We start from the raw sequence: 21,240 nt of genomic DNA on the forward strand, positions 1-21,240 counted from the left end.
TCGTTCTATCTCCTGGCTTTTTGGTTAAGTCTTGGCTGCAGTGGGGCTGCGAGCCAAGTGGAAAAAGAAGATGGGGAGTTTTGTCATTTGGTTCATATATGTTCCTTTAGTTCTCTTGTTTTTGATACTGTTTTCCAACCTTCAAACTATGCCTGGCATCTCCCATTCTAGAGATGTTCTATTTTACCCGTTAGAGCTAAAAACAAACAAACAAACAAACAAAACCCAAGAAAACCTTCGCCTTCTGATCTGAAGTAGGGGGATTTAAGGATCAAAATGCTTTGTAAGCACCTTTCAACCAATTCTGCTTATGTGTCAACTTTACTTCTACTTCCAGAATTACCTAGTGCCTCCTCTTGAGGATGCTGCAGTGGAAACCATCTTGACTTTTCCCTGTTACCCCAGTATAGGAGTCAGCTTTTTTAAGTGTGCTGTCAGCATCTGTCCACCTGCTTTGTATCTTACTGAAGTTACTTGCTTGTCGCCTCTACTTCTCTTTTTCCTTACCTTTATTATTATTACTTTTTTAATTTCTAAAATTCCTTTGTCAGAGTTTACAGAGAATTAGTAAGGGGATTCAGATGTGCATGTGTAATCTACCATCTTTTTGTTAAAGTTCCTTTCCCACATGTTTCATTTTTTTGTTTATTTTTGGATTCATACATTTTTCCCTCTCATCTTTTTCTTTCCTTTTTTTTCTATAGTGGTTTGGAATTTGTGCACTCGATTTTTACTTTTTTACTTCTTTGAAATTTTAGCTTGCATATTAATTCACAAAAGTTATTCAGTATTATCTTTGTCTTGTCCTGAACAATGCAAGGATCTTGGAACAATTAATTCCAGTTACCTGCCTTCCTGACTTTAATGCTCTTGTTCAGCATTTTAGCTGTATATTTTAAATCCCCCAAATTAGACGTTGTTTTATATTTTGGATTTACCTAATGTTTACCATTTTCTTACTCACTTTTGTATCTTGAGTTGCAGAACTTCTTTTGAGGATCATTTTCCTTATTTCCGAAGTAAATCCTTTAGAAATTCTAGTGAGAGTCCATTGATAAGAAAATACTTTAGTCTAGAAAAACAAAATCTTTCCCTAACTTTTTTTTTTGTTTTAAATAGCTTTATTGAGATATAGTTCATATATCATACAATATACCCCATTTAAAATGTACAATTCAGTGGCTTTTAGTGTATTCAGTGTTGTATATACATCCCTACAATCAATATAAAACATCATTACCCCCAAAAGAATCAAACAAACAAACAAACAAACTGGGTGCTGTCACCCCCAGCTCCCCATCCACTCAGCCCTAGCAACCAGTAATCTACTTTCTGTCTTTTTCGATTAGTCTAGACATTTCACATAAATGGAGTCATACAGTATATGTTCCTTTGTGACTGACTTCTTTCACTTAGCATATTTTCAAGGTTTATTCATTATATAGCATTTCTTCTTACTGCTGAATAATATTCCATTTTATGAATATACCACAAGTCATTCATTGGACATTTGGGTTGTTTCTGTTTTATGGCTATTAGGAGTAATGCTGCTGTGAACATTTATGTTCAAGTTTTTGTGTGGATATATGTTTTCATATTTTGGGTATATGCCTAAAAGTAGAATTGTTGGATCATATGTTAATTCAGTGTTTAATTAACTTTTTACATGTCCACCAGCATTGTATGAAGGTTCTAATTTCTCTATATCCTTTTCAGCACTTATTATCTGTCATTTTGATTATAGCCATCCTGCTATGTGTGAAGTGATATCTCATTGTGGTTTTGATTTGCTTGCCCCTGATGGCTAAAAATGTTGAACATCTTTTCATGTGCTTATTGGTCATTTGTGTATCTTCTTTGGAGAAATGTCTATTCAGGTCTTTTGCCAATTTTTCAATCATTTGTATTTTTGTTTTGAGTTATAAGAGTTCTTTATATATTCTAGATACTTTTATCAGACATGATTTATAAAAATTTTCTCCCATTTTGTGGGTTGATTTCTCACTTTTTTTTTTTTAACCGAGGTAATAAATGCTGTTTATGACTTCTTTAAATTTACATGGTACTTCAACATATTAATACCCTGTGAACTACAAAAAACCAAATACATTTGCAGTAATATTACTGGTCACCAAAATGAAGTGGGAAAGGAAACTTTACAATTGTGAGAATGTACAAATGTTTTCATTAAGGCAATATCAACTCAGATGACCGTGTACTATCTGTCCCCTCAAACATCTCACAACTCTGGAATGCCCATTGTGATGAAGATGTGTCAGCACACAATATTTCATAAATTCTCACACATTCTTCATTTTCTGATTCATCTGGTGAACTGAGAGTAGGAAGCTGGTCATAGACATTATGCCATCCCTCCCTTTTGTGACTAAAACGTAAAGCAATCACATCCACTGCTAGGCCTGCTGTAGCCTTGGTTTCTTCCTCTGAAGCAGCCAACTGAGAATTGACTTCAACAAGATCCAGTGGTGACAGCAATCATTTATTGTGTATTTCCTTAGTAATATACATGCCGTCTCGATAGGTCAGGCGTTCCTGTGGCTGACCCAGCGTAGGGTCAAATGCATCAATATCAAAACTCAGATGGATTGGCCTTTGTCTTTTGCAAATCAGCAGATCAAATGTCTGTTCCATGACCTTCTGGATACCAAGTCGATCTCTGTCTCATGGAAAAATACTGGATATCATAATTCTTTAAAATAAAATGTTCAGGAGGGTCCACATCTCTTAGGCCAATATGCACGATACTTGGGGAAGAGATACAAGATGTGATCCAGGAAAATCCTGGGAGCTGTGCTACCTTGTCCTGTAGTTACCTGAGGAGAAATGAAACTGGCTGTCCATGGAGATTTCCAGATGAAGTTGTGAGGTGTGTATTGATGTCAGCATGGGCATCAACCCAGATCACACAAAGGTCTGGGCAATGCCGGGCATGTCCACTAATGGTACCAATTGCCAGGCTGTGGTCTCCTCCTACTGACATAGCTGTAGCCACCTGACACGGCTCTATTAACTACCTCACCTAGTTCCTAGTTGACATGGCCCACTGAGCAAGGATTCACTATCAGGTTGTTGTAGAGATCATCTTTGTGGACTGGAGTGAAACAGTATTCTTCAAAGTCTATTAGGCAGCAGCCCAAACTGGAGAACGTTTTCGTCAAGCCATCTGATTTCTCACTTTCTTGATGGTGCTTTTGAAGCACAAAAGTTTTAAATTTTGATTTACATTCAATTTATTTTTTTCTTTTGCTTCTGCTTTTGGTGTTATATCTAAGAAATCATTGTCTAATGCAGGGTCACAGAATTATACTTAATTTCTTCTAAAAGTTCTATAGTTTTACCTCTTATATTTAGGTTTACGATCTACTGTGAGTTAATTTTTGTCCATGGTTGTGAGGTAGGGATCCAGATTCACTCTTTTGCATGTGAATATTTAGCTCTTCTGTTACCATTTGTTGAAAAGTTTAATTGTCTTAGCGCTTTGTCAAAAATCAGTTGGCTATAGACATTTGGATTTATTTCTGGACTAATTTCTGTTGCATTAATTCATATATCTATGCTTATGCCAGTACCACACTATCTTGATTATTGTAGCTTTATATTAAGTTTTGAAATTGGTAAATGTGAGTCCTCCAACTTTATTTTTCTTTTTCAAGATTGTTTTGTCTATTCCTGGTCCTTTGCATTTCCATGTGAATTTTAGGGTCAGTTTGTGAATTTCTGCAAAAAAAGGCAGCTGGGATTTTGATCGTGATTGTGTTTAATCTGTAGATCATTTGGGGGACTGTTGCCATTTTAGCAATGTTAAACCTGATCTGTGAACATTGAATGTCTTTCCATTTATCTAGGTTGTCTATAATTTTTAGTTTTGTGCTTTTTTTGTCGAATTTCTTCCTGAATATTTTCTTCATTTTCATGCCATGTAAACAGATTTTTTTCTTAATTTTATCTTCAGATTTTTCATTGCTACCATACATACAATGGCTTTTATATATTATATCCTGCAACTCGCTAAACTTGTTTTAGTTTTTACTTAGATTCTTTAGGATTTTCTGTACATAAGATCATGTCATCTTCAAATAGAGATAGTTGTACTTCTTTCTCTTCAATCTGTATGCCTTGTATTTTATTTTCTTGCCTGATTACCCTGGTTAGAACTTCCACTACAATGTTGAATAAAAGTGATGAGATCTGGCAAGACAGTTCTTGATCTTAGGGGGAAAGCATTCAGTGTTTTACCAATAAGTAGGATGTTAGTTGTAGAGTTTTTATAAATGACCTTTATCCGGTTGAGGAAGTTTTCTACTCTAGTTTCTTGAGTGTTTTTATCATTAAAGGGTGTTGAGTTTTGTCACATGCTTTTTCTTTGTCTATTGAGATGATCATGTGGTTTTTGTTCTATGTTCTAGTGATGTGATTTATTACATTAATTGATTTTTGGATATTCATCTGTCTTTGCATTCTTGGTATAAAATCCATTTGCTCATGGGTTGTAACTAGATTCAATCTGGTATTATTTTGGTGATGATTTTTGCATCTATATTCAATATAAGAGATACAACCACTGTGTATAAGAGTTCTAATTTCTTTGCATTCTTTCCAACACTTGTTATTTTGGGGGAGGGGCATAGTGGCCATCCTAACAGGTGTGAGGTAATATCTCATTGTGAGTTTTATTTGCATTTTCCTGATTGTGTTGTCAAGCATCTTTTCACATACTTGTTGGTCATATGTGTGTCGTCTTTGGAGAAACGTCTGTTTAGGTTCTTTGCCCGTCTTTTAATTAAGCTATTTATTTATTTATTTATCTATCTATCTATCTATCTATCTATCTATCTATCTATCTATCTATTTAGCTGTTGATTTGTAAGAGTTCCTCATGTATTTTTGGGTATTAACTATCAGCTATCTGGTTTGCAAATATGTTCTCCCTTTCTATAAATTGCCTTTTCACTCTATAGTTTCCTTTACAGAGCAGAAGCTTTTTAGTTTGATGTAGTCCTTGTTGTCTACATTTGCTCTTGTTGCTTGTGTTTTTGGTATAATAGCCAAGAAATCATTGTTAAGACCAGTGTCATGAAGCTTTCTTTTATATTTTCTTGTAGTAGTCTTATAGTTTCATGTCTTACATTTAAGTCTTTATTTAATCCCTTTTGAGATGATTTTTGTTTATGGTGTAGGATCAGGGGCCAATTTCATTCTTTTTCATGCAGATACTTGGTTTTCCCAACACCATCTGTTGAAGAGACTATTCTTTCCTCATTGCGTACTCCTTGTTCAACATCAGTTAACTGTATATATTTTCTTTTGTGATTAAGGATCTTTGATTTTTTTTTGTTGTTGTTACTGTTGACATACAATATATTAGTGCTCATCTGGATAAGTCTAGTAATGGAGTTATTTTCTTAATTTCTTTTTCAGATAGTTAATTGTTAATGTATAGAAATGCAACTGATTTTTGTATGTTGATTTTTGTGTCTTGCAGGTTTGCTGAATTTTTTATTAGATATTAACAGTTTTTGTATAGAGTCTTTAGAGTTTTCTATCTGTACGATTGTGTCATCTGGAACAGAGATAATTTTGCTTTTCTTTACTGATTTAGATGCCTTTTATATTTTTTCTTGCCTGATTGCTCTGGCTGGGACTTCTAGTACAATGTTGAGTAGAAGTGGCGAGAGTGGGCATTCTGTCATGTTCCTGGTATTAGAAGAAAAGCTTTCAATTTTTCGCCGTTGAATGTGATGTTAGCTGTGGCCTTTTCACATATAGCCTTTATTTTGTTGAAGTAATGTCCTCTTCCTAGTTTGACAGTTTTTATCATGAAAGACTTGAATTTTGTCAAATGCTTTTTCTACATCAATTTTGATGATCATGTGATTTTTATTTTTAGTCTTTTTAATATGGCATGACACACTGATTTTCATATGTTGACCTATTGTTACTGAGCAAGGGCCTGCTGCTTGATGTACATAGAAGCCAATAGTGTGGCACCAACTTTTGAGAAAAGAAAAATGTTTTACTGCTAAGTCGACCTGCATGGAGACAGGAAGCAAGGCTCAAATCTGTTTCCCCAATCCAGGGTTTGGGGCAAGTTTTAAAGGTTTAGGAACAGGCTGGTATGTGGAAGCACTGGTGGTGTTATGGCGCGAATGATTCTGAGACCCACGGAGCCAATTGAGATTAATTATGATCCTTTATTAGCCGGCTGGCGACTGACTCTCTACCACGCAGGGTTAGAGGAGATCAGCCCTGAGCTTCCCAAGCAGACCGCTTATAAGATTTTTTTACTACATCTTTGAATGAACAGATTACAAGAAGCAGAAGTTAGTCAACTTTTTGTACACAGATAAATGTATTCGGGGGAACTCTTAGCAAACAGGGCCTAATAGACAGTTTTATCATCTTTACCTTGGAATGTTGCGCTTCTCCCTGGGGCTGGCGCCCGGAGATATCACCTCCCTGTAACTGAGTTATGCTCTCCCTAGTGGCTAGTGCCTGGAGATACCACTTCCCTGAAACTGGAGAATTTCCACTTTTACAGTGGGGCAGGTTTTGATTGGAGAGCTTTGGAACTGGCCACTTATGGTAAGATGTGGTAAAGGGTTTCAGCACTGTATCTTTCTGGACAATAGACCCTTTACTTCTGAAAGGGTACCAGTGTTCAGGTTCTGGTCATGTCCTGGTCCTTTGGTTCATGGTAGGAGGTAAGGGTTTGGGGGGGGTGGGGGTGAGATTTTGTTTTGAGTTCAGCTGGAGGTCAGAGTTCTCTGCCCATACTTCAGCTGCATGAGATGCAGTTTTGGTCTCTTGTCTCTGAAAAGCAACTCAGTAGCTTGTTAGAAACAAGAGATAGGATCAGTTTGAGCTGGTTCTGAGGTCACACCATCCTTGTATCTCATTGAGTAATTCTATGTGGTCATGGTGTATTAATCCTTTTAATGTGCTATTGCAGTGGTCCCCAACCTTTTTGATACCAAGGACTGGTTTCATGGAAGACAGTTTTTACACAGACAGGTGGAGGGGATGGTGGGGATGGTTTGGGAATGATTCAAGCACATTACATTTATTGTGCACTTATTTCTATTCTTATTACATTAAAATAATTATACAATTCACCGTAGTGCAGAATCAGTGGGAGCCCTAAGCTTGTTGGTCCTTTCTGGGGGTGATGAGAGACAGTGAGAGCCAAAGTATGTTGCTTAAATCTTGCTTCATAAAGATAGGATGTTGGAAATGGAAAAAGGCTTTTCTGTGCTTTTGTGGCAGTCTTAAGATATTCTGCCTTGACTTTGATCCAGAACGTAGGGAGATTTGACGTCTCGAATATACTTTTAAGGCCACTGTCATTTGCATTCTCAAGCAGTTGATCATTATCTAGCACGGACAAAGTTGATTCAGCTGGCTTATTACAAATGGATCGTAGATCCATTCCTTTCCAGTTTAGGGGTCTTTTGTGGTTGGGGTCTTTTGTGGTTGGGGTCTCTTGAAAGCTGAGATAGGTGATCATGCACCAACTGGAAGAAAGAACGCCCTGGCTCAGTCTCTTTCAAAATCTCAGCTAATGTTTGAAATTTGTCAAAAATCCCAGTATTAACTCGTCGCCTCTATATAGTGGCTTTGAATACAGCCACTATATCTGCCGACTTGAACACAGTTGTCATTCTCCCCTGAAGTGACAGGTTGAGTTCGTTAACCAAGTTAAATGTGTCACACAAGTAAGCAAGTTTTGCGACCATTCTGTGTCACTGAAATATGCTGCCAGTGGTGACTTTTTCTAAAAGAAATCTCTGGCTCTCGTAACTCTGGCTAGTGATCTTCCTTTAGAAAGCCATCTCAGTTCTGTGTATGAGAGAAGACCTGTGTGCTCTGTGTCCATCTCCTCACAGAGGTGTGCGAACAGACTTGAGTTCTAGGCATGTACTTTAATGTGGTTGATAATTTTTTTGTGTGTTATCTTTACCAGGTTTTGGTGTCAAGGTAAAATAGCCTCATAAAATGAGTTAGGAAGTATTGCCTCCTCTTAGATTTTTTGGAAGAGTTTGAGGAGAATAGGTATTAAATCTTTCTCGAATGTTAGGTAGAATTCACTGGTGAAGCCATCTTGTGCTGGACTTTTACTTTTTGGTAGGTTTTTGATGATTGTTTCAATTTCCATACTGCCGATAGATCTATTTAGATTTTGCAATTCTTCTTGATAATTTTAATTATATCCTGCAAAACGCTGTTAAGTCCAGGTGACATTTTTCAGCTAGCTAGCATTTCTCTATGGATGACACAATGCGTAGACTCACATTCAGAAGCGACCTCTTTGATCTGAGTAGTGAAACTGGAAAGCCATCCAGTCATGGCAGCTGCTCCGTCCATGCATATCCTGACACAAAATGACCAATTCAGTTTTCTTGATATGTAATCATTCAAAGACTTGGATAGATCTGCATCCGTGGTGTTGGTTGACAACAAAAGTACACATAACATATCCTCATGCACATCCTCCTGAAAAATAGATCTCAGAAAAACAAGCATTGTTGCTTTGTTGTCAGCATCAGTAGACTCGTCGACCTGGATTGCATACCATTGTGACTCATTAATCCTAACAGTTGTGCCTCAATATCCTCTGCTATTTCATCAATTTGTCTAGTTATAGTGGTAGCTGAAGGAGGAACACATGCCACCTTTTGAACTTCAGCTTCTCAAAGTTCACGGCAAATGTCCTTAGCCGGCAGAATCAACTCTTCACCAATAGTAAAGGGCTTAGCTTTAGCAATGTGGTTAGTCGCTAAGAATGATGCTCTTAGTTCAGACATATTTGATGAATGGTGGCCTTAAGTAATTGCTTCTGTTCTTCGTGTTCACTTTTTTTTTCTTTTGAAAAACTCCAAAGGCTTGTCTTTTAATGCAGGGTACTTGGTCTCCATGTGGTAAAGCAGTTTTGAAGGTTTCATGGTTTTGTCGGATAGCTGCTTGCTACATATTATACGAAGCAGGCTTGGAGAATGTGAATCACCTGTTGCAATGAACCTGTAATTTAAGTAGGACTCTTGGTATTTTCTTTTAAATACAGCTTTCTTTTTGTTGGCAGTCTTAGAGTCTTCTGCTGTCTCATCATTTTGTCTTTCCCCCTTTTCAAAGAAGCTCTCTAGTGACTTTTATTTTTTACTCATTTTGACTGGAGTTGGCTTGTGGGCTTACCAAAACTGACTGAGGCAAGTGTGCATTGTGGGAAAGAGGTGTGGACAGAAGTCATAAATAAAATAATGAGCAGGCCACTTGCAGACGAAAATAAGTGTCAGATTCTAACTTAAAGTCTGCCACCAGGTGCAGCTTAATTGACATATAGTTGAAGTACATCAATTCTCTAGTCACTATAAAGCCTGTTACCATAAAGCCACTAGCAGCTAATTGTCACTTGCCAGTCACTGATAGGATTTTGATATGAGTCTGCAAGCAGTTGATTTATTATGGTCTCTATGCAGTCAAACCTCTCTGCTGTTAATCTGTCTTTATAGCCATTCCCCAGTGCTGGTATCACTGCCTCAGCTGCACCTCATCACGAGGCATTAGATTCTCATAAGGATTGCGTAACCTAGATCCCTCTCGTGCGCAGTTCACGTTAGGGTTCGTGCTCCTATGAGAATCTAATGCCTGGTGATCTGAGTAGACCTGAAGCAGTGATGCTAGCGCTGGAGAGTGGCTGCAAATACAGATGAAGCTTTGCTTGCTTGCCGACCGCTCACCTCCTGCTGTGCAGCCTAATTCCTAACAGGCCATGTACAGATACTGGTCCGTGGCCCAGGGGTTGGGGACCCCTGTGCTATTGAATTCGGTTTGCTGGTATAAAAACCGAACATTTGGAATGTTACAATATGGCAGTTCTGGAAATCAGATTCTTTCCTCGCCTCTTGGTTTCTTATTGCTGCTTGTTGTGGTTGTTTGTTTGATGACTTTTCCAAACTAATTTTATGTAGCTTGTTTTCCTTATCATGTAAGGGCACTGAAAAGTCTATTCTGTTAGGTTAGTAGTTAGCTAGTGATTTGATAGATATCATTAAACTCTTAGAACGCCCCCAAAATAATTCCTAACCCTCCCAGTGTTTGCAGATTGGCTCTGTGTTAAGGCACTCCTATACTTCATCCAGCAGTTTAAAATTGTGCCTTAGTTTTCACTTTCTGTTTGTTCGGAGCCTGATCGTCAACCAAAGATAAGAGCCAGGGTTTTCTCAGATCTTTTCTGAGCATGCATCCAACTCTGGGCATATCCATGGTTTTCTAGATTCTCCATAATGTCCAGGAGTTTTTCAAAACCCTTATTCCCCTCAGTGTCTACTTCTCTAGCCTCTTCCTTTCCAGTCTTTTCAGTATATCTATTGTGTGCCCCTAACTCTTATCCCTTGTAAGTAAAATGTTCCTCTGAGTTTTGTGAGCCGCTCTAGCAAATTAATAAGATCTAAAGACGAAGTCGTTGGAATCTCCAGTCTGTAGCTGGCTGGTCAAAAGCATAGGTGACAACCTGGATTTGACGACTGGTGTCTGCAGTGGAGTTGGAGTGGGCAGTCTTATAGGACTGTGGATTCTGATAACTGTCTCCAGGTAGATAGTGTCAGAATTGAGTTAAATTGTAGGACACCCAGCTGGTGTTGGAGAATTGCTCTTTGGTGTGGGGAAGCCTCTCATCCACGCACACATACCCAAGTTAAAATTGGTGACCAGAACCTTTACGCTGTTAAGAGAATGAAAAGAGAAACCACAGGCTGCAAGAAAATGTTTGTGAAACACATTATAGGACTTGTATCTAAAAGATACAGATATAAAATGCAACGATAAGAAAACAAAGTGAGTAAAAGATCTGAACAGATTTCTCACTAAACAATATACATGCAAATAAGCATAAGGAAGGATACTGAACATCATATGTTGTAGGGGAATTGCAAATTAACCATCAGTGAAATAGCATTGTATACTTATTAAACTGGCAAATACCAAAAAGTTAACAATACTAAATGCTGGCGAGGATATGGAGTAATAGGAGTTCTCTCCTTCAGTTCTAGAAGGAATGCAAAATGGTACAACCACTTTGGTTGGAGTACCATTTGGCAGCTTCTTACAGAGCTAAAATATAGGCTATTATCCAGCAGTTATATTCCTATTTACCCAATTGAGTTAAAAACTTATGTTCATAAGTAACATGCACATGCATATTTATAGCAGCTTTTTTCATAATTGCCCAAAACTAAAAGCAACCAGGATGTCCTTCAATAGGTGAATGGATAAACTATGATACAAACACAATGGGATGTTATTCAGCAATTTTTTTTTAAAAAGCAGTCAGGCCATGATAAGATATGGAGGAATCTTTAACCATATTTTGGAGTGAAAGAAGCTAGTCTGAAAAAGCTCCAAATTGTATGTTTCCACCTACCTGACATTCTAGAAGAGGTAAAACTACAAGAGACAGTAAAAAGATCCGTGGCTGCCAGGGGTTCTGAGTGAGGGGAGAGGGATGAATAGGTGAAGCATAGGGAGTTTTTAGAGTGGTGAGATCTTTCTGTGTGATACTCTAATGATGGATTCATGGCATTATGCATTTGTCAAACCCATACAACACAAAGAATTGTACAACACAAATAGTGAATCTTAATATAAGTTGTGGACTTTAAGAAAAAAAACACAAAATATTCCAGGCACTGTTTGATATGGTAGACAAGGTCCCTACTTTCGTGGACCTTACAGTTCTTAAACAAATCAGAAAAATTTTCAGTGATGTGATATAAAGTAGTAGGATGGCTCCTTTAGATTGAATAGTAAGAACAAATCTCTCTGAGGAGATGATATTTAGCTTGAGGCTGGAATATAAGAAGTGTTAGCTTTTAAAGGTAGAGGAAAAAGCATTCCTAGCAGAAGGAACACTTAGTGCAAAGGCTCTAAGGGTAGAATGACCGTAGTGTTTTTGAGAAATAGAAATAAACTCAGATTTGTGGTGGGTGAGGAGGAGAATGACATAAGGTAAAGTCAAAGTCAGTCATGGGTAGACTGGAGGGGATCTTCTGTAATCCAAGATAAGAAGTTTGGATTCTATTTTAAGTGAGATAGGAAATTATTGGGTGTTTAAACAGAGTAGAGCATGATTCAACTTTCATTTTTAAAAGAGTACCCTGGTTTCCATATGGAGACTGGATGGTGGGAGCCAGAGCTGGGAGCAAGTGGAAAGGCAGGGAGACCAGTCTAATGAATGACTTGTAGAAATTTGTTTGGGAAGGGATAGATGTTTGTGGCTTGGAATAACATGGTTAAGAAGAGAAGAAAAAGTAGGTATATATTTTAAGGTTTATAGTAGGGGTATATTTTATAAGTAGAATCTTAAGAACATGTTAGTGAGGGAAAGATAATGAATGTATCTTTGGCTTGAGCAACTGAATGAATTATGGTGCTGTTGAGGCTAGGGTGAGTATGCCCAGGTACAGAGAGTTTTGATTTAGTCATTTTTACTATGTAGGCAGTTGTAAATAATAGTCAGACCTAAGAGTCTGGAGCTCAGGGGAGAATATGGGACTTGAAGTATTTAGTTTCTATTCTATCTACTTTGTCTTGCCTGTTTTTTCTTTTTTCATTCTGATATTTTTAAATTCTTCATTTGTTTTGTTTTTTTAAATTAAAAAAAATTAATCACTGTTGACATTCAATAGTATATTAATTTCGGATGTACAGCATAGTATTTAAACATTTATATAATGTATGAAGTGATTCCCCCGATAAAGCCTGGTACCCCCTGACACCATACATTGTCTTGCCTGGTTTTTAAATTGTACAAGTCATCAATGATACACATTTTCTTTTAAAAACCTCTAGCAATACATATAAAACCAAAGTTCCCCATAATCACATTCTTTAGTACATAGACCTCCCTCCTCCCTGAAGGAAACCACTGTTAACCAGTATGGGATATATACTTTTTCTACATTTATTTGTAAGTCTGTGTACCTATAGAACTATATAGTTTGTTTTTGTTTGTATATATATACATCATATTGTATGTATTTTGTAACTTTAAAAAAAGTTCATGGGATCATTCGATTTCAGTCAATAAGTTTGTTTTAATGGCTCCATAGTATTCTCTTCTGTAATATGAATATGTGATTTATATAACTGGTTGCCAGTTGATATTTAGGTTATATCTGTAGTTTTTCTTTTTTACTATTATACAAATGGTAATTTTTATTTCTTTAAAGAATTTAAAATAATTTTGATTAAAACAAATATGTATAAGTAGTTAAAAATTATCAGCATATTAAGGCCAAAAATTTAGCTTTGTGCATTTTCATGTATAAGTCAAGGAATAAAACACTGAATTTTATAGAGTTCATCTCAGTAAGAATTATTGTTTCATTTCATTTTGGCAGATTTGAGAAGATCAGAATTGTTTTATATTTAAAAATTTTAACAGAAGCCTAATTTTGTATAAAAACTCAAGGCAATATTTACAGTTTAAAGATATTTTGTTTGCCTTTTTATTTTTGTATTTTGTTTGACTTTAATCTTTACCTTGATCTACTCAAAATATTGTTAATATTTTTATCTAGTCTCCAAAAGCCTAAGAATAGATTATTTTAAAAACATATTTAGTTTAATTCATATACTATTAATGATAAATAACAACATTTACAGAGCTCCCTCCCCCCCCTACCCCCCCCACACATACAGTCATTCAGTCTTTATAACAATTATGAGGTAGAGGTAGTGTTATCCCTATTTTTCTGACAGGATACCGGGACCCAAGGAGGCTATATAACTCAGTATCATATAATAAGTAAGTGTTGAGCCAGGAATCAAGCCCAAGTGTACCTGCTTTGTTATAAAATCTTTGTTAATGAATCATGCTGTTTTCATCTGGTGATTAACTCTTCTATGATTAGGGATGGAACAAGATAATGTTACCTACAGTTTTTTAGTTAGTATAATTAGCCATTTTTTCGTTCATTTCCTTGAACAGATATTTGTTTGCTATGTGTCAGGCACTGTTTTGGGCATCAGAATTTCATCAGTGAACAAAACAAAATCCCTGCTCACGTGGAGTTTATGTTCTAGCCAAGAGAGTCAAAAGCAATGAATTATATACTTTGTCAGAAGGTGATTATATTTTATAGAAGAAAAAAATGACCAGGATAGGTGGAACAGACTGTAAAATTGTCAAGAGAACAAATAGAATAAAGGCCCCTAAGGCTAGAACATGCTAGAATTATAAGGAAGTAGATGTTTGAGTAGAGAAAAACAGAAGACAGTAAGACCAGGTAGTTGAGATTAGGGGAAGCATGCATCATATCAGGTCTTTTAGGTCATTGTATGGAATTAGGCTTTTACTCTGTGTAAAATGGGAATCCTTTTTGGGTTTTGAATATTTTAAATGAGTCATCATCCTGGTTGTGTTGAGAATTGGCACTGAGGCTAGATGAGGGTAGAAACGGAGATCTCTGCTAGATTTTTGCAGTAATCAAGGAGAGAGGCAAAATCTAGGAAAAAGATGGCTGTCAGAGAAGGCTCTGAACAAATTGGTGGTGGAGGTAGTGAGAAATGGTTAGAGTCTGGATATGTTTTGTAAATAGAGACAACAGAATTTGCCAGAGACTGGAAGGGAAATAACAAAAGAAGGGAGTCAAGGATGACTCCAAGATCTTTGGCTTGAACATCTGAAAGGATGGAATTGTCATCAACTGAGATAATTTACAGGGAAGATAAGGAGTTCATTTTTGGATATGTTAACTTTGCGATGTCTTTTAGATACCCAAGTGAAGAGTGAAGTCTGGGATAGAAATATAAAGTTGGGACTTTGGATATACAGATAATATTTACCACTGGATGACATTTTTGAGGGAATGCATACAGAGAGATAAGAGAGAACCTAGGATACTCCAACATTAACAGAGTGCAAAGAAGAAAAGGAATTGTCAGAGGAGTCTAAGAAGGAATAATCAGTAAGACAGGACGCAAACCTAGAGAATGTGTCTTGAGAATTCAAGGGTAGAAAGTAAACCTCAGAAGAAGGTTTGATCGACCATGTCAGATTTTGCTGATAGGTTAGGCAAGATGAATACTAGAATTGAAAGTTATATTTAGCAATGTGAAGGCCACTGGTTATTATGTGGCCTTCAGTGGGATGTGGAAATGGTCTGGTTAGCAGTATTTACTTTTTTTTTAATGGGAATTTTTGATGTTTATGTGTCTCCTTTGCCATGTTCAGGTTTGCTATCCTGTTGATGATATGTCTGACAGTGGATTAGAGCTTGATTCAATGGGTAGCCTGACCATGAAATCACAACTTCAGATCACTGGTAAGTCTTAAAAAGATCTACTACTTTACTTTTCCCCCCTAACATAAAAAATAATCTTAAGAAAAATTTAGTGTCTGTTACTTATCAGATGCGAATTAACATTTGCTTGAATGAATAAATAGAATGTAGATATGTAAAATGTACATTTTTATTTCAGTTTTTTTTGTGTAGCATGTGTTAGCATTTCATTTCTTTTTATCGCCAAATAATATTTCATGTAAACACATACCACATTTTATTTATCCGTTTATCAGCTGATGGGTATTTGGGTTATTTACACTTTTCAACTATTATGAATAATACTATGAAACATTTATGTACAATTTTTTCCGAAGCCGTGTTTTCAGTTCTTTTGAGTATATCCTAGGAGTGGAATAGCTGGGTCATATAGTATCCATGTTTAGCATTGTGAGGAATTCCAAATTATTTTTCAAAGCATCCTGTATCATTTTACTTTCTTACCTGCCATGTTTGAATGTTTCAGTTTCTCCACATCCTTGCTAATGCTTGTTATTTGCTTTTTGATTACAGACATCCTAGTGGGTTTGAAGTGGTATCTCCTTGTGGGTTTGATTTGCATTTCTCAGATGATTAATGATGTTGAGCATCTTTTCATGTGCTTATTGCCATTCGTATATCTTTTTCGGAGCAATGTCTTTAAATTTTTTGGTTGCTGTTGTTAGTTAACTAATATCTCTGTCTTTGTTTCTTTCTCTAACCATAAAACAAAATATATTACTTTCAGATTAATATTCTTAACATGCTACCTGATATTGCATTTCTTTGACTGTGGTAAAGAATTTCTTTAGCTTGGGCTAAGACCTTACAGTCTGGCACCATATAGTCTCTTTGTAGGTCTTCATATATGAACTATTTGCACTACTTAGGGTGAATCCCTGGATTTTCTTCGGATATATGTGTGTCTTATCACAGAGAAACCCCAGTCTCTCTCCCTTAAATTTAATGGTATTTATTGATTATAGAGCAATTATTCTCTATTATTTTAAGTTCTATAACACCTCCGGATTATGAATAGTAGGCCAAAAACCATATTATTATTATCCTCAAAACCTAAAAGTGATTGAATTATATAAAAGTAACACTTTCTTAAGGTGACAGGATCTTAGAATTTATTTTGGGGAATTTCTTTACTAACTACAGTCTCTTTCCTTAGTAATGTCTGATTCCCAGTGAAAGATAGTAATATTTTTTTGCTAAAGCCAGATTCTAATTGTTTCCCCTTTCCCCATCCTCAAACTAGCCCGATTAACTGACTTAATTGGGTCAGGCTTCTTAGGGCTTTTCTTTTTTGGGGAGCAGCTTAATGTTGAAACATTTAATTGGAACAATCTTTTACAAAATAATTTTCGGATTAGGTAAATACTATATATATGCTGTTTATTTTTAAAAACTAAAATAATAAAGTGAGGGGTTCTTATCTCAGTCCTTGAGAGATAAATATTATTCCTTTAGATTTAGGTTTATATTCTTTTAGATTTTTTTTTTTTTGCATAAGTTACCTATCTTACTTGCTATCATAATTATTACAGTAAGAAAAATGTTTAATAAATGCCAGAATACACCTCAAGAAGACATGATCCTCAGCCATTTTAAAGTTTTAAATCTTGGATTTAAAAATTATGAGAATGCACAATTTCAGGGCAAAATTAGCTTAATAAAAACAAACACCATGAATAATGAATAAAAGTCATATTTAGCAGATATATCATTAACTATGAGACAAGTGGAGAGCATAAGATAATAATAAAGTGCCAAGTTGAATAGAATCAAGTGTCCTTCATAATTCATTGTTTTCTTTTGATGCTAGAAACTGGATAACTAAGTTTTTTGCACAAATCCCTTTAATGACATTGTATTTTTTATTCTGTTAATAGATCAGTTATAGTATTTGTTTTTATTGTCAGCTGCTTCAACATCTTTCTAGAATCGAGGAAGGCATAGACAAGTGTAAAAAATAAATGACATGGTATATGGTAATGGCAAGAGGAGATAACTTTGGTTAGGAAAAAGAGATCAGTATTTGGCTAGAGTTGCTGTGAAAGGAGGTGGTGCTTAAAGCATTGCTATTATTTAAATGTAGAGAGGTAGAAAAGGGCCCTTTCAGGAGAAAACATGAACAAGAAGCATAAAGAAAGAAAATGCACAAGACTTCCCTTTATATCCCCAAAGCCACTACTGCGAAGGGAGGAGTCATGACAATTAATGGAAGTGGGTCATCTTCTTCAGGTGTGTCAGGGCTGCAAAAAGATCAGTGCTAAGGGAGATGGGAAGTTTTCCACAAAGAGCAATCAGTCAGATTTATGTTTTTACAAAGTTGATGTGAAAGATTGATAAGTGAATTTAAGGTCAAAAGTTAAAATTCTACTTTGTGGTTCTGCTCAAATTTATTTTCTTAACTCTATCATATATAAATACATAATATTCCTATTATTTGTTTATAATATATATTTGCTTATTGAGCTCCCTTACCAGATTGAGGGCAAATGAAAAATTTATTTCAGAAAAATAGCATCTATTATAAATTGTAGCAAAATAGAGGTTTAAAAAAATAATTCATAGTGCTGTCGATAAATGGATTTAGAGAACTTGGATGAGTTTTAATTTCACTAAATTTTTTATAAGAGTATCAAAGGAAAGGCAGCCTCACCTTTTAAGCATTTATATAAAATAAAATAAAAAAATGTGGTTCCAGTGCATTAATAACACTTTCTATAACTTTAATGTGACTAATTTATGGATATAACCCAAATACCCATTTAGCTATTCAAGTTTGAGTTGAATGGGAAAGATTGTCTTTTGTGCTACTCTCGAGCACAGGTTAAGGTAATTTGTTGTACTCCCTTTAAGAACTTCCATTGACATTTAAATGACCTTTTAACATTTTATTTGGTATTCAGTACACCTGTATTGAGCCTCATGTTGGGCAATAGCTTTCCTGTATGATTTATCAGACATAGAAAAATTTTAACAAAATAGTAAATGCTTTCAATGTTTTGATTCACATGCCATTAAAACTTCTACAGTTAAACTCTTGGTGATGTCCTCTAGCCACCCACCCCCAGTTTTAATAAAAAAATCTATATAGATTAACAATTCCTGTTTTCAGGGGAATTAATATCCCTGGATTTTAGTCCTTGTTCTGATACTTAATAGTTGCGTAACCTTTGTGCATGTCATTAATATTTTAATATTAACATTATATATTGACATTAATAATAACCTTTGTTTCCTCGCCTTTGAACTGTGGATATTAGTGTCTTTGTCACATGGTTGTTGGAAGATAATGTATGTAAGTTGGAAGACTCCAAAACACTGTATAAGTACAGTGTAGTATATTTCCTCTAATTCCTTATTTCTTTCTTCCTCTAAGATTGCTCATATCTAATATTTTAACAGCAGTCTAAGCTTAAATCTTTTATAAGGTTTGTTGCTTATTTTACATTGTCTTCTTAACATTTGAATTTATTTATTTATTTATTTATTTTTATTTAAAAGAGACCAGAATGGCAAGAATGGTACTGTTTGTGAAAGATCATTGATGTTTATTGTAAAAGTTTAATTTATGGCCAGAATGGAAGTTTTAACATTGTTATCAAGAGACTAACTGGTAGATCTCATGTTTAGATTTTTCTTTACTTCTTTGTCCTTTACCCTTTGTATCTTGTCCATTATTAGATTCTGCCGATTTTTACTTTTGCATTTCCTGGATTATCTACTCTTTTTCTCTAATCCTGTGGTTTGGGTCCCTTATCTTGGATGTAAGTCTGTTTTCTTACATCCTCTTCTGTCTTTGGCCATTTCCTATTTAATTATGTTCTATACATAACCTCATCTATTATACCGAATTTATCTGTGCTTTTTTATTTGGTGCTGGCTGTATGCTAACATTATACTTTGTTGGCAAAGTAAGTACTTTGGTATTTCCTAGAAATTTCTTAGTCTGTCTTTCCTTAAAATGCATCATTTGAAGAAAAATCATCTTGATTCTAGTTATTACTAATTGGAAATAAATCTTACTGTATTTTCCCAAATTTACTAGAATACTATATATTTAGCTTTGATTGCTTGGGGACCAGGAAGGTCCTTCATATTTAAATTTTAGAGTCAAGAGTTTATATTCAGTTCTGCCTGGCCAGGACATAGTTCTGCCACAGCGGCCTGTCATGACTTCTGACCACAGAGGGTAGCACTTGCCTAACTGGTTTTATTGCATACCAGCTTATCATACTGCTACTTTACCTGGTCTCAACACCCTTACTTGTTTTACCTTGTTCACTATAGCCTCCTGGTTCCTGAGATGGGTTGGGTAAGCTAAGGAGTCACTTCTGTTTTCTTTACATTTAAATTGTCAAAGTTTTATTTTGTACCAGAGATGTAGAACTGAAATCAGGTCATAAAACATTGACCTTAACAGAAGGATCAGAAGAACACTAATATAAATCACAAAACTATATATATATGTATATGCAGTAGATTGTGTGTGTGACTATAAAGCATGACTATAAAGCAGGGAACTTTGTTTTCTACCTTGACTAATCCTTTGGTTCAACAAATGTATTAAATGTCTCTCAGGTTTAAATCACTAAGTGCTATAGAAGTTACAAAGACTGGCTACATCCTTGCCTTGAACAGTATTACAGAGTGAATTAAACAAGTAAAAACTAATAAACTTAGTAAAAACAAAGACAGAATGAAAAACTGTAGGAGCCATACATAAATATTCAAATGCTGTGGAAGCATGGCAGCAGGAACAGTTTAACTTCTTAGGTTTAAAAAAGCATTCAATCAAAGAGAAGGAAGCTTCTGTCTCTCAAGTAATAAGATTTTATTGAATAGAAAAGGGGAGCAGGATGTAGCACATACAGAGGCATGAAAGTGCATGGCCCTTGGGAGGGACAGCAAACAGCTTAGGGGTGGTTAGCATACCAGGGAGCTCAGCGAGATTTGGTATAGGAGGAGACTGGAATGGTATATAGTAAACAATGCAAAATACCCCAGAAGAGTTTAAATTTCATTTTGCAGGCATTAGAGAATCATCAAAAAGCACTGACATAGTCATGTCTGTTTTAGGAAGATAATTCTAGTAGCTGTAAAAGATTGGATTGGAGAAGTGAGAATAAAAACAGACAGTTGTTAGGGGCCTCTTGCAGCAGATGACATGATACTGACATTTTTCTGGTTCCTTTTATTTTTCCAGTTTATAATTTACAGATCTTTTATTCTTTTGATTAACTACAGGAATTTAAATTTCAGGAAGGTAGTACATTGATATATTTCATAACAGGACTATAACAAAAGTTTTACGCAATCTAAACTGAGATTTGAATACTTAAATAATTTCTTCTATCCAGGCTTTGCAGTGATCCTTGGTCAAACTTAAAAATTTTGTTCAGCTTGTCTTTTTATGTGTAAAATTAGGATGATAATACCTATCTCACAGAATAGTCTTGAGTATTGAAATGACAATACTTAAATGCCAGACACATGGTAAACACTAACAGTTGGTGTTAGTTTCCCTTACCTTTTTTATTTTCCCATTAAAAGTTTCCTAAAATGGCTTTGTGGAGTTGGGTGGGATTATGTGTCAAAATAGCTTTCCAAAGTTTAAACCCTAAAAAGCCACTGAGGGCAAATCATTTCTTACCTGTCAAGCCTACAACTCCCCCTGTGTTTTAGGTTTAATCAGTTTTTCAGGACCACAAGAGCTCCTGAAATACAGTGGGTTTATGCATAGTTGTTTGCACTATTTCCCCTTTTCTCAAACCAGAAATGTATTAAAAATAGTATTAAATGTATTAAAAAATATTTTTCTTTGGCAATTCTGTAATTACATTTGGTTTTGTGTTAAGTATTAGAGCTTTATAGTACATATTAATCAGAG

The 21,240-nt window shown here is 35.5% G+C and overlaps 1 protein-coding gene and 1 pseudogene across 2 annotated transcripts in view; one reads left to right on the plus strand and one right to left on the minus strand.

Moving 5' to 3' along the window:
• The window catches only part of ITCH (itchy E3 ubiquitin protein ligase), a 145,485-nt gene that overhangs the window by 59,743 nt on the left and 64,502 nt on the right, over nt 1-21,240 (plus strand). For both annotated transcript variants that reach the window (XM_039864107.1, XM_039864106.1), the window contains exon 3: nt 15,248-15,338. In XM_039864107.1, the coding sequence (XP_039720041.1) occupies nt 15,269-15,338 (70 nt within the window). In that variant the 5' untranslated portion in view covers nt 15,248-15,268. The remainder of the gene's footprint in view (nt 1-15,247; nt 15,339-21,240) is intronic.
• On the minus strand, nt 2,188-7,754 carry LOC120603373 (arginase-2, mitochondrial-like; annotated as a pseudogene).

Source organism: Pteropus medius, unplaced genomic scaffold, assembly GCF_902729225.1.
Source record: "Pteropus medius unplaced genomic scaffold, Ma_sr-lr_union100, whole genome shotgun sequence".
NCBI lineage: Eukaryota > Metazoa > Chordata > Mammalia > Chiroptera > Pteropodidae > Pteropus > Pteropus medius.